Source organism: Bubalus bubalis, chromosome 3, assembly GCF_019923935.1.
Source record: "Bubalus bubalis isolate 160015118507 breed Murrah chromosome 3, NDDB_SH_1, whole genome shotgun sequence".
In the NCBI taxonomy this organism is placed as follows: Eukaryota; Metazoa; Chordata; class Mammalia; order Artiodactyla; family Bovidae; genus Bubalus; species Bubalus bubalis.
The window spans coordinates 162,488,710-162,501,363 of record NC_059159.1 but is presented as its reverse complement, the minus strand read 5'-3'; the positions used below and the strand labels follow the sequence as shown (position 1 = coordinate 162,501,363).

The following is a 12,654-nucleotide window of genomic DNA, read 5'->3' as shown; positions in this document are numbered from 1 at the left end:
GGTCAGGAAAATCCCCTGGAGGAGGAAATGGCAACCAACGCCAGTATTCTTGCCTGGAAAATTCCAAGGAAAAAGGAGCCTGACAGGCTGCAGTCTGTACAGTTGAACATGATTGAGCACATAAGTGTAAATAGGAGATAACGCTTTAATTTCTAATGGTACATGGGCTCCTTAGTGGCCCAGCGGTAAAGAATCCACCTGCAGTGTAGGAGACATGGGTTCAATCCCTGGGTCGAAAAGATCCTTTGAAGAAGGAAATGGCAACCCCCTCCAGTATTCTTGTCTGGGGAGACCCCATGGACAGGGGAGCCTGGTGGCTACAGTCCAGGGCGTTGCACAAGAGTCAGATATGACTTAGCAATTAAAAAACAACAACAATGGAATACAATTGATATGAGGCTAACATAGTCATAATACCACCATCGGACAAGGATACTAAATTATAGATCATCATACTCATGACCATGATGCAAAAATCCTAAAAAAACCAACAAACTTATCAAGACTCAGTTGCATTAATTAAAGGAATGCCAGGTTAGTCTAATGTTTCAAATACTAGAAACTTTATTGTAATTGTAATTCACCATGCTTACAAATAAAATGAGGTAAAATATGATAATTTTGATAGTGTAGAATTTTTAAAAATAAAATTGAACATTTCTTTATGGTTTGCAAACTAGTCATAGAAGACTACTGTAATTTAAAAAGGTTGGCTTCAAAAAGCATAGGGAAAACTTTATTTTTAATGGCTAAACATAAAAAATGGTATCTCTTTTTAGATAAAGGAGATTCCAATGATGGCTTATGTATAGTATTAAAATGGAAATCCTGGCCAGATTAATTAGGTAAGAAAAAAAAGGCATAATGATTTGAAAAGAAGAAACAAAACTATCATTATTCACAAATACTACCTTCATTGAGAATTCAAAAACTATAGAAAAATTAGAATTAATAAAAGAATTTAGGATGTTTGCTTAGTACAAAAATCAGTATACACAAATCAATTGTATTGCCTTATGTAATACCATCAACCAACAGTTAATGTAGTTGTAGAAAATGTATTATTTAAAATAGTGAAAAAATATAAATGATCTAGGAATAAATATACCAAATATTTGAAAACTTTTAAGGACAAGATTGGAATATTTGATTAAATTAATGTTAAAATCCATACCATGTTCATGGGTTGGAAGTTTCAAAATCATAAAAATGACAAACTTCATCAATTGATTTGTAGATTTGATGTAATTTAAGTCAGAGTACTCTCAATTTTTCTGCCCTATATATATGTGTGTGTATATATATATATATATATATAATCAGAGGTAAGGTAAGTGCTATAAGCTGGTATCAATTATAGTGCTGTGCTGTGCGTGCGTGCTAAATTGCTTCAGTCCTGTCCACTCTTCGACCCCATGGACTGTAGCCCGCCAGACTCCTCTGTCCATGGGATTCTCCAGGCAAGAATACTGGAGTCGGTTGCCATGCTCTCCTCCAGGGGATCTTCCGAACACTGGGATTGAACCCATTTCTCTTAACGTCTCTTGCATTGGTGGGCAGGTTCTTTACCTCTAGCGTCACCTAGTGCTAGGAGGCTAAAATTATAGTAAAGCCAGATATTCGTTTGTGGGGATCATTGAGTCTTCACAAACAGGAGATCACATCTGAGCTGGGTCATGAACGTTGACTACGTTTTCATTTGGGAAGGTGCCAGCAAGCTTGCGGAAGGACAGAACAACCTGATGTGTCCTGTTACCACTGGCTCGGATGATGGGTACCTATTGCCTCGTTTCCAGATGAAGCAAGCTGGCGTGGGCGTTAATGGTACTTCAGTGGTTTCCATTTTCTACCTGAATTCCTTGTTTGAATGACCTGTTTACATTAATACTCTGGGTGACACTTATGGCTACAGATGTCTGCGAGTTGAAAATGAACAAACAGCCATTAGGTATTCCTTGTCGCTAATGGATGGTCTGCAAATCCCTTAGCTTTAGCGTTTTGTATGCAATGAATTTTTAAAAAATGAATAAAAGAAAAATAATAGACACACACATCCAGCTGCTTTGTGCAAACAGCATGTTGTTCTTCTGTCAAGGTGACTCTGAGCATAGGATATGCAGTTTGGATGTGACTGACGCAAAACTCTGTGTTCCTTTTCACTTACTTGGTCTCCTCTTTGTGAAAAATGGACTTGTGTTTGAGATTAAACTTGTTAACCTTTGCTCTACTGATATTCTTAAAGTACCATTTTCATCAGGATACTCTATACAAAAGGCTAAAATGAGTCTGAACCCCCTACTTAGGCCATGTCTTCTGTTTTTGTGCTCTGGGTTCTTAGAATAATATCTGTACTGTCTCAAACATCACTCTCTTTCCCCTGGCCTAAAATGTTCTTTCATTTATTTATACATTCAACAAATAAACATTTATATACTAGCCACTGTTCTGTGGACTTGGGACACATTTTTCAAGAAAAGAGACAAAAATCCATACTCTGTTGGAGGTTATATTCTAGCATTTTGTTTTGTTACAAAATAAATTATAAATTTAAATGAGGAGATAATATAGTATGTTAAAAGGTGATAAATGCTATGAAAAAAAGAGAGGGCAGGAGGGTTGGAGATGAGTGCACAAACTACAGCTGTAAATAGATTTGTCTGGATGGGCCTCATTTAGAACTGGGTTGCCTCTGGCCATCTGGGTATGACAGCCTTTTGGGCAGAGGCAGCCACCAAGGCTCAGGACCTATGATGGGAATTTGCTCAGGATTCTCTGCTGCTGTTTCTAAGTCACTTCAGTAGTGTCTAACTCTGTGCGACCCCATAGACGGCAGCCCACCAGGCTCCCCTGTCCCTGGGATTCTCCAGGCAAGAACACTGGAGTGGGTTGCCATTTCCTTCTCCAATGCATGAAAGTGAAAAGTGAAAGTGAAGTCGCTCAGTCGTGTCCGACCCTTAGCGACCCCATGGACTGCAGCCCACCAGGCTCCTCCATCCATGGGATTTTCCAGGCAAGAGTACTAGAGTGGGTTGCCATTGCCTTCTCCAGAGAGGATTCTCTAGGAGTAGCCTAATTGGTTAGTATGATTGGAGCACAGTGAGCAGGGGGTAAGAATAGCAGGAGAGGAAGTCACAAAGGAAATGGGACAATTGGTATACAGATTTGTGACCTTTGTAAGAACTTTGACTTTTAGTGAAATGGGAGGCTCTTCAGGAGACATGTGATCATTTCCCTTTCTTTGTGCTATTGTTGGCATATATTTTTCAGTTCAGTTCAGTTCAGTCACTCATGTCTGACTCTTTGCGAACCCATGAACCGCAACACTCCAGGCCTCCCTGTCCGTCACCAACTCCCGCAGTCCACTCAAACTCATGTCCATTGAGTCGGTGATGCCAACCAACCATCTCATCCTCTGTCATCCCCTTCTCCTCCTGCCCTCAAACTTTCCCAGCATCAGGGTCTTTTCAAATGAGTCAGTTCTTTGCATCAGGTGGCCAAAGTATTGGAGTTTCAGCTTCAACATCAGTCCTTCCAATGAACACCCAGGACTGATCTCCTTTAGGATGGACTAGTGGGATCTCCTTGCAGCCAAAGGGACTCTCAAGAGTCTTCTTCAACACCACAGTTCAAAAGCATCAATTCTTTGGTGCTCAGCTTTCTTTACATGACCACTGGAAAAACCATAGCCTTGACTAGATGGACCTTTGTTGACAAAGTAATGTCTTTGCTTTTTAGTATGCTGTCTAGGTTGGTTATAACTTTTCTCTCAAGGAGTAAGCGTCTTTTATTTTCATGGCTGCAATCACCATCAGCAGTGATTTTGGAGCCCAGAAAAATAAAGCCAGCCACTCTTTCCACTGTTTCCCCATCTATCTGCCATGAAGTGATGGGGCCAGATGCCATGATCTTAGTTTTCTGAATGTTGAACTTTAAGCCCACTTTTTCACTCTCCTCTTGCACTTTCATCAAGAGGCGCTTTAGTTCTTCTTCACTTTCTGCCATAAGGGTGATATCATCAGCATATCTGAGGTTATTGAGATTTCTCCCGGCAGTCTTGATTCCAGCTTGTGCTTCCTCCAGCCCAGCATTTCTTATGATGTACACTTCATAGAAGTTAAATAAGCAGGGTGACAATATACAGCCTTGACGGACTCCTTTTCCTATTTGGAACCAGTCTGTTGTTGCATGTCCAGTTCTAACTGTTGCTTCCTGACCTACATATAGGTTTCTCAAGAGTCAGTCAGGTGGTCTGGTACGCCCATCTCTTTCAGAATTTTCCACTGTGATCCACACAGTCAAAGGCTTTGGCATAGTCAATAAAGCAGAAATAGATGCTTTTCTGGAACTCTCTTGCTTTTTCTATGATCCAGCGGATGTTGGCAATTTGATCTCTGGTTCCTCTGCCTTTTCTAAAAACAGGTTGAACATCTGGAAGTTCATGGTTCACATATTGCTGAAGCCTGGCTTGGAGAATTTTAAGCATCACTTTACTAGCGTGTGAGACGAAATATTATTATTGCGATTTTACCAAATAAAAAAATCAAGATTTTTAATTAAGCCAAATTTAAAGTGAAGAGGAACTAAAAAGTCCCTTGATGAAAGTGAAAGAGGAGAGTGAAAAAGTTGGCTTAAAGCTCAACATTCAGAAAACAAAGATCATGACATCTGGTCCCATCACTTCATGGGAAATAGATGGGGAAACAGTGGAAACAGTGTCAGACTTTATTTTTTTGGGCTCCAAAATCATTCCAGATGGTGACTGCAGCCATGAAATTAAAAGACGCTTGCTCCTTGGAAGGAAAGTTATGACCAACCTAGACAGCATATTAAAAAGCAGAGACATTACTTTGCCAACAAAGGTCTGCCTAGTCAAGGCTATGGTTTTTCCTGTGGTCATGTATGGATGTGAGAGTTGGACTGTAAAGAAAGCTGAGCACCGAAGAATTGATGCTTTTGAACTGTGGTGTTGGACAAGACTCTTGAGAGTCCCTTGGACTGCAAAGAGATCCAATCAGTCCATTCAGAAAGAGATCAGCCCTGGGATTTCTTTGGAAGGAGTTATGCTAAAGCTGGAAACTCCATACTTTGGCCACCTCCTGCGAACAGTTGACTCATTGGAAAAGACTCTGATGCTGGGAGGGATTGGGGGCAGGAGGAAAAGGGGACGACAGAGGATGAGATGGCTGGATGGCATCACCGACTCGATGGACGTGAGTTTGAGTGAACTCCGGGAGTTGGTGATGGACAGGGAGGCCTGGCGTGCTGCGATTCATGGGGTCGCGAGGAGTCGGACATGACTGAATGACTGAACTGAACTGAACTGAAAATAGTATTTGTAATTAAAGTTGTAATTAAAGTAACAATAGCATATTTTGGCGAAATTTTAATCTGTTGCCTTTATAGTAATGTTATACATGGTCAATATTTCCAACTATACTGCTTTCTTTGTAGTCAAAAAATACTTATTTCAATTTATTACACTTTAGTTATTTTATGTTCCTTTTTAAGAGTGACAGTCATCGAGTCATTGTAATAAAATCAGACGATCATAAATTTCTTCCAGGAATTGTATTCCTGGTATGTTGTGGTTTACTTGGAAGTCATTTTATAATATAACCAATCAATATCCCACTGTATAAAGAATTAACTAAAGAAACCCTCTACCCAGGATGTAATTATTCAGCCCATTTTTTATTATTACTTTTGCTTTAAATATCAGTTGACTTTTTTGGGGGCTTAACTTTTGGATTAATGTTTGCATAATATATCTTTTTCCATTTTTTTACTTTCAATATATCTATATTCTTTATTATATGAAGTGAGTTTTTTGTAGATAGCAGATTAATGGATCTTTTTTTTTTAAACTACTGTGCCAATTTTGGTCTTTTAATTAGTGTATTTAGATATTTACTTAGAGGGTAATTATTGATATGCTAGAACTTAAAATGTCATTTTTGTATTTGTTTCTGTTTGATTCCTCTATTTCTCTTTTTTTAAGCTTCCTGTGGGTTCCATGTACACTTTTTTTTAGGATTCCATCTTGATTTATCTTTTGTCAAATTTTTGTGCCTATCACTTGTATAGTTTTCCTAGCAGTTGTCAGAGGTAACATTTAATTTTGATGTAATTTCAAACAAAGTTACAAGAGTAGTATAAAAAGAACTTCCTTGTTTTTTCTTTCTCTTTTAAAAATTGAAGTATGGTTGATCTATGATGTTATATTAATTTCAAGTGTAAAACTTCATGATTCAGTGTATTTACCGATTATATTCCATCGAAAGTTATTACAAAACAGTGGCTATATTTCCCTATACTGTACAGTATATCCTTGATGTTTATTTATTTTATACATAGTAGTTTGTATCTATTAATCCCATACCCTATCTTGTCCCTCCTCTCTACCTTCTCCCCACTGGTAACTACAAATTTGTTGTCTATATCTATGAGTTGGTTTCTGTTTTGTTAGTCATTTATTTGTTTTATTTTTTAGTTTCCACGTGTTTGTGATAGTATAAAGTATTTTGTTTTTCTCTGTCTGACGTATTTCACTAAGCATAATAACCTGTAGGTACATCCACGTTGTTGGAAAAGGCAGAATTTCATTCTCTTTTATGATTGAGTAATAGTCCACTGTGTAGGTATATATCACATCAACTTTATCCATTCATTTGTTGATGAATGCTTAGATTGTTTCCTATCTTGCCTATCGAAATAATAGTACTGTGAACATTGGGGTACATTTATCTTTTTGAATAAATATTTTCATTTTCTTCAAATATATATCCAGGACTGGAATTTTTAGATCATACAGTAGTTCTATTTTTAGTTTCTTTAGGAACTTTTATACTGTTTTCCACAGTGACTGCACCAATTTACATCTCCCACCAACTGTGTACAAGGGTTCCCTTTTCTCCACATCCTTGTCGACACTTGTTATTTCTTGTCTTTTTGATGATAGCCATTCTGATAAGTGTGAGGTGCTGTTTCATTGTGGTTTTTGATTTGCATTTCTCTGATGATTAATAGTGTTGAACATCTTTTCATGTGCCTGTTGACCACCTGCATGTCTTCTTTGAAAAAATTTCTATTAAAGTCTTATGCTCATTATTTAATCAGGTTGTTTGGGTTTTGTTTTTTTTTTTCATATTGAGCTATATGAGCTGTTTATATATTTTGGTCATATCCTTGCAAATATTTTCTGTCATTCAGTAGACTGTCTTTTCTTTTTGTCAGTGGTTTCCTTTGCTGTGTAAAAGCTTCTAAGTTTAATTAGCTTCTATTTATTTTTATTTTTGTTCCCTTTGTCTTAGGAGTTCAGTTCAGTTCAGTTCAGTTGCTCAGTCGTGTCCGACTCTTTGTGACTCCATGAACCGCAGCACACCAGGCCTCCCTGTCCATCACCAACTCCTGGAGTCCACCCAAACCCATGTCCATTGAGTCGGTGATGCCATCCAACCATCTCATCCTCTGTCATCCCGTTCTCCTCCTGCCCTCAATCTTTCCCAGCATCAGGGTCTTTTCCAATGAGTCAGCTCTTTGCATTAGGTGGCCAAAGTATTGGAGTTTCAGCCTCAACATCAGTCCTTCCAATGAACACCCAGGACTGATCTCCTTTAGGGTGGACTAGTTGGATCTCCTTGCAGTCCAAGGACTCTCAAGAGTTTTCTCCAACACCACAGTTCAAAAGCATCAATTCTTCGGTGTTCAGCTTTCTTTATAGTCCAACTCTCACATCTATACATGACCACTGGAAAAACCATAGCCTTGACTAGATGGACCTTTGTTGACAAAGTAATGTCTCTGCTTTTTAATATGCTGTCTAGGTTGGTCATCAGAGAAGGCAATGGCAACCCACGCCAGTACTCTTGCCTGGAGAATCCCATGGGCAGAGGAGCCTGGTAGGCTGCAGTCCATGGGGTCACAAAGAGTCAGACATGACTGAATGACTTCACTTTCACTTTTCATTTTCATGCATTGGAGAAGGAAATGGCAACCCACTCCAGTGTTCTTGCCTGAAGAATTCCAGGGACGGCAGAGCCTGGTGGGCTGCTATCTATGGGGTTGCACAGAGTCAGACATGACTGAAGCGACTTAGCAGCAGCAGCAGGCTGGTCATAACTTCCCTTCAAAGGAGTAAGTGTCTTTTAATTTCATGGCTGCAGTCACCATCTGCCGTGATTTTAGAGCCCAGAAAAATACAGTCAGCCACTGTTTCCCCATCTATCTGCCATGAAGTGATGGGACGGGATGCCATGATCTCAGTTTTCTGAATGTTGAGCTTTAAGCCAACTTTTTCACTCTCCTCTTGCGCTTTCATCAAGAGGCTCTTTAGTTCTTCTTCACTTTCTGCCATAAGGGTGGTATCGTCTGCATATCTGAAGTTATTGTATTTTTCCTGGCAATCTTGATTCCAGCTTGTGCTTCCTCAGGCCCAGCATTTCTCATGATGTACTCTGCATATAAGTTAAATAAGCAGGGTGACAATATACAGCCTTGACAGACTCCTTTTCCTATTTAGAACCAGTCTGTTGTTTCATGTCCCGTTCTAACTGTTGCTTCCTGACCTGCATACAGGTTTTTCAAGAGGCAGGTCGGGTGGTCTGGTATGCCCATCTCTTTCAGAATTTCCCACAGTTTATTGTGATCCACACAGTCAAAGGCTTTGGAATAGTCAATAAAGCAGAAATAGATGTTTTTCGGGAACTCTCTTGCTTTTTCGATGATCCAGCGGATGTTGGCAATTTGATCTCTGGTTCCTCTGCCTTTTCTAAAACCAGCTTGAGTATCTGGAAGTTCACAGTTCCTAAATAACATATTGCTGTTATTTATGTCAAAAGTATTCTACATACATTCTCTTCTAGGATTCTTGTGGTTTTAAGTCTTAAATTTAGGTCTTTAATCCATTTTGAGTTTATTTTTGCATATGGTATGAGACAGTGTTCTAATTTCATTCTATCACATGGAGCTCTCCAATTTTCCCAGTATCACTTATTGAAGAGACTGTCTTTTCTCCATTTATTTTCTCCATATATTTTTGCATCCTTCATTGTAGATTAATTGCACAGAAGTGTGGGGATTTATTTCCAGGCTCTCTGTTCTGTTCTATTGATTTATGCATCTGTTTTTATGCCAGTACCATACTGTTTTGATTATGGTAGCTTTGAAGGGCAGTCTGAAGTCAGGGGATGTGATCCTTCCAGCTTTGTTCTTCATTCCTCAGGATTGCTTTGGCATTTCAGGGTCTTTTGTGGTTCCAAATAGTTTTAGAATTAGTTCTTGTTCTGTGAAAAATGTCCTGGGTATTTTGATAGGGATTGTATTAAATCTATAGATTGTTTTGAGTAGTATGGGCATTTTAACAAAAGTAATTCTTCTAATACTTGAACATGGTATATCTCCATTTCTATGTATTGTTTTCAATTTCCTTCATCAGTTGTTGTAATAGTTTTCAGAGGATAGGTCTTTCACCACCTTGGTTAAATTTATTCATAGGTATTTTATTCTTTCTGATGTGATTTTAAATTGTTTTCTCTTTCTGATAGTTCATTATTAATGTATGGAAAAGTAACAGAATTCTGTATATTAATCTTATATCCTGCAACTTTGCTGAATTTATGTGTTAGTTCTAATAGCTTTTTGGTGGAGACTTTAGGGTTTTCTACAAAGTAAATCTATATATGAACAAGTTGTGTTCCAAGAGCATGTTCATAAGTCCAATTTGTCTGTAAATCCAACAAAATTAGCCTGGGTATCCAATTAACATAGTCAGCTATATAATATTGTGCTGTAATAGATTGATAATACTTTTCACACAAATAATACATAAACATGAAAAATAAAATATTTTTAATCTTACAGTACCTTGAAAAATATTTGAAACTCAGTCTCTTTGATCTTCATTAATTTGGGAGCAGCTTTTCATTTTTCCCTTACATTCCTTGAACCTCAGGTTTTTATTTTGAGGAGTAAAGGTGATTATTTTGCTGAATGTTCTTTAATTCTGGTTTGTCTGAAGTTTATTATGGAAATATTCACATTTGTTTTTGTTGTCATTCAGTCACCCAGTCATGTCCAATTCTTTGCAACCCCATGGACTGCAGCATGCCAGGCCTCCCTGTCTCTCACCATCTCCTGGAGTTTGCCCAAGTTCATGTTCATTTCATCGGTGATACCATCCAGCCATCTCATCCTCTGACACCCTCTTCTTCTGCCCTCAATTTTTCCCAGCATCAGGGACTTTCTAATGAGTTGTTTGTTCACATCAGATGACCAAAATTCTGGAGCTTCAGCTTCAGCATCAGTCCTTCCAGTGAATATTCAGGGTTGATCTCCCTTAAGATTGACTGGTTTGATCTCCTTGCCATCCAAAGGACTTTCAGGAGTCTTCTCCAGCACTACAGTTTGAAGGCATCAGTTCTTTGGTATTCTGCCTTCTTTATGGTCCAGCTCTTACAACCATACGTGACCACTGGGAAGACCAGAGGCTTGACTCTACGGACCTCTGTTGGCAGAATCATGTCTCTGCTTTTCAATACACTGTCTAGGTTTGTCATTGCTTTCCTGCCAAGATGCAATCATCTTCTGATTTTATGACTGCAGTCACTGTCCACAGTGATTCTAGAGCCCAAGAAGAGGAAATTTATCACTCCTTCCACATTTCCCCCTTCTATTTGCCATGCAGTAATGGGGCCAGATCTCATGATCTTAGTTTTTTAAATATTTAGTCTTAAGCCGGCTCTTTCAACTCTCCTCCTTCACCCTTGTCAAGAGGCTCTTTAGCTCCTGTTTGCTTTCTGCCATTAGAGTGGTATCATACGACTCTCTGAGGTTGTTGATGTTTCTCCTGCCTATATTGATTCCAGCTTGTAACTCATCCAACCTGACATTTCTCATGATGTGCTAAGTGTATAGGTTAAACAAACAGGGTAACAGCAGACAGCCCTGTCATACTCCTTTCTCGATCTTGAACCAATCAGTTGTTCCATACAGGGTTCTAACTGCTGCTTCTTGACTCACATACAGGTTTCTCAGGAGACAGGTAAGATGGTCTGGTACTCCCCTCTCTCTAAGAGCTTTCCACAATTTGTCATGATCCAAACAGTCAAAGGCTTTAGCATAGTCAGTGAAACAGAGATAGATGTTTTTATGAAATTCCCTTCTCTATAATCCAGAAAATGTTGGCAATTTTATCTCTAGTTCTTCTTCCTTTTCTAAAGCCAGCTTGGACATCGGAAAGTTCTTGGTTCACATTATGCTGAAGCCTAGCATGCAAGGTTTTAAGCCTGACCTTACCTGCATGGGAGATGAGTATGACTGTATGATGGTTAGCATGTTCTTTGGTACTACCCTTTTTAGGAACTGGGATGAAGATTGACCTTTTCCAGTTCTGTGGCCACTGCTGGATCTTCCAGATTTGCTGACATAATGAATGCAAAATCCTGATGGCATTGTCTTTTAGGGATTTGAATAGTTCTGCTGGAGTTTCATTGCATTCACTAGCTTTATTAACCAAAGTGCTTCTTAAGGCCCACCTCACTTCTCACTCTGTCTGTCTCTGGGTGACTAATCACACCATCATAGTAACCGGTTCATTAAATCTTTTTTATATAGTTCTTCCATGTATTCTTTCCATCTCATCTTGATCTCTTCAGCATCTACTAGGTCTCTACCATTTTTATCCTTTCTTGTGTCCATCTTTGGGCAGAATGCTCCCTTGATGTTTTCAACTTTCCTGAAGAGATCTCTAGTCCTTCCCTTTTATTGTTTTCTTCTATTATTAAGCACTGTTGATTGAAGAAGTGCTTTTTGTCTCTTCTATCTGTTCTTTGGAACTGTGCATTTAATTGAACGTATCTTTCCCTCTCTCCCTTGCTTTTCACTTCACTTCATTCTTCCGCTATTTATAAAGCCTCCTCAGATAACCACTTTGCGTTCTTGCTTTTCTTTTTCTGTGGATGGTTTTGTTTGCCACCTCCTGTACAATATTATGGACTCCTGCCCATAGTTCTTTAAGGCACACTGTTAACTAGATCTACTCCCTTGAATCTATTTGTTACCTCTGCTGCGAATTCATATGGGATTTGATTTAAGTCATACCCGGCTGGTCTAGTGTTTTTTCCTGGTTTTCTTTAGTTTAAGCCTGAATTTTGCTATAAGAAGTTGATGATCTAAGCCAACAGTCAGCTCCAGGTCTTATTTTTACTGACTGTATACAGGCTTCTCCATCTTTGGCTACAAAGAATGTAATCAATTTGATTTTAGTATTCACATTACTTATTTGTAATAAGAAATTTGGAAACAGTCTAAATATGGCATTTTAGGGACTTGTTTAAATAAAGATATGCTATGATATATTATGTGGTTATCAAAATAATGGTATTTTTAACCATTATTTTGTTTAGTTTTAACCAACTAACCATAGAAAGTTCAAATACATTAAGAATAAAAGGCAAGGCACAAAGCAGTCTATAAAAATAACACAATTTTTGTAAGCAAATATGCAGTTATTTACATGGGAAAATTTGCATAGGAAATAGTCTGAAGGAAAATACACCAAGTTATTAATTTAAGGTATTATTATCTCTGGGTTGTAACCCAGAGAGTTTTCTCCCTTTTCAAGTTTTTCTCTTGTTTTTCTCCAGTGAAGATCTATTA

The 12,654-nt window shown here is 38.4% G+C and overlaps 1 protein-coding gene across 7 annotated transcripts in view; it reads left to right on the top strand.

Moving 5' to 3' along the window:
- LOC112583974 overlaps nucleotides 1-12,654 on the top strand; it is a 127,680-nt gene that overhangs the window by 13,903 nt on the left and 101,123 nt on the right. For 5 of the 7 annotated variants that reach the window (XM_044940433.2, XM_044940438.2, XM_044940434.2 and 2 more), the window contains exon 3: nucleotides 1,708-1,824. The exons of the other annotated variants lie outside the window; for them this stretch is intronic. In XM_044940433.2, coding sequence (XP_044796368.2) covers nucleotides 1,708-1,824 — 117 coding nt within the window. The remainder of the gene's footprint in view (nucleotides 1-1,707; nucleotides 1,825-12,654) is intronic. 7 annotated transcript variants of the gene reach the window in all.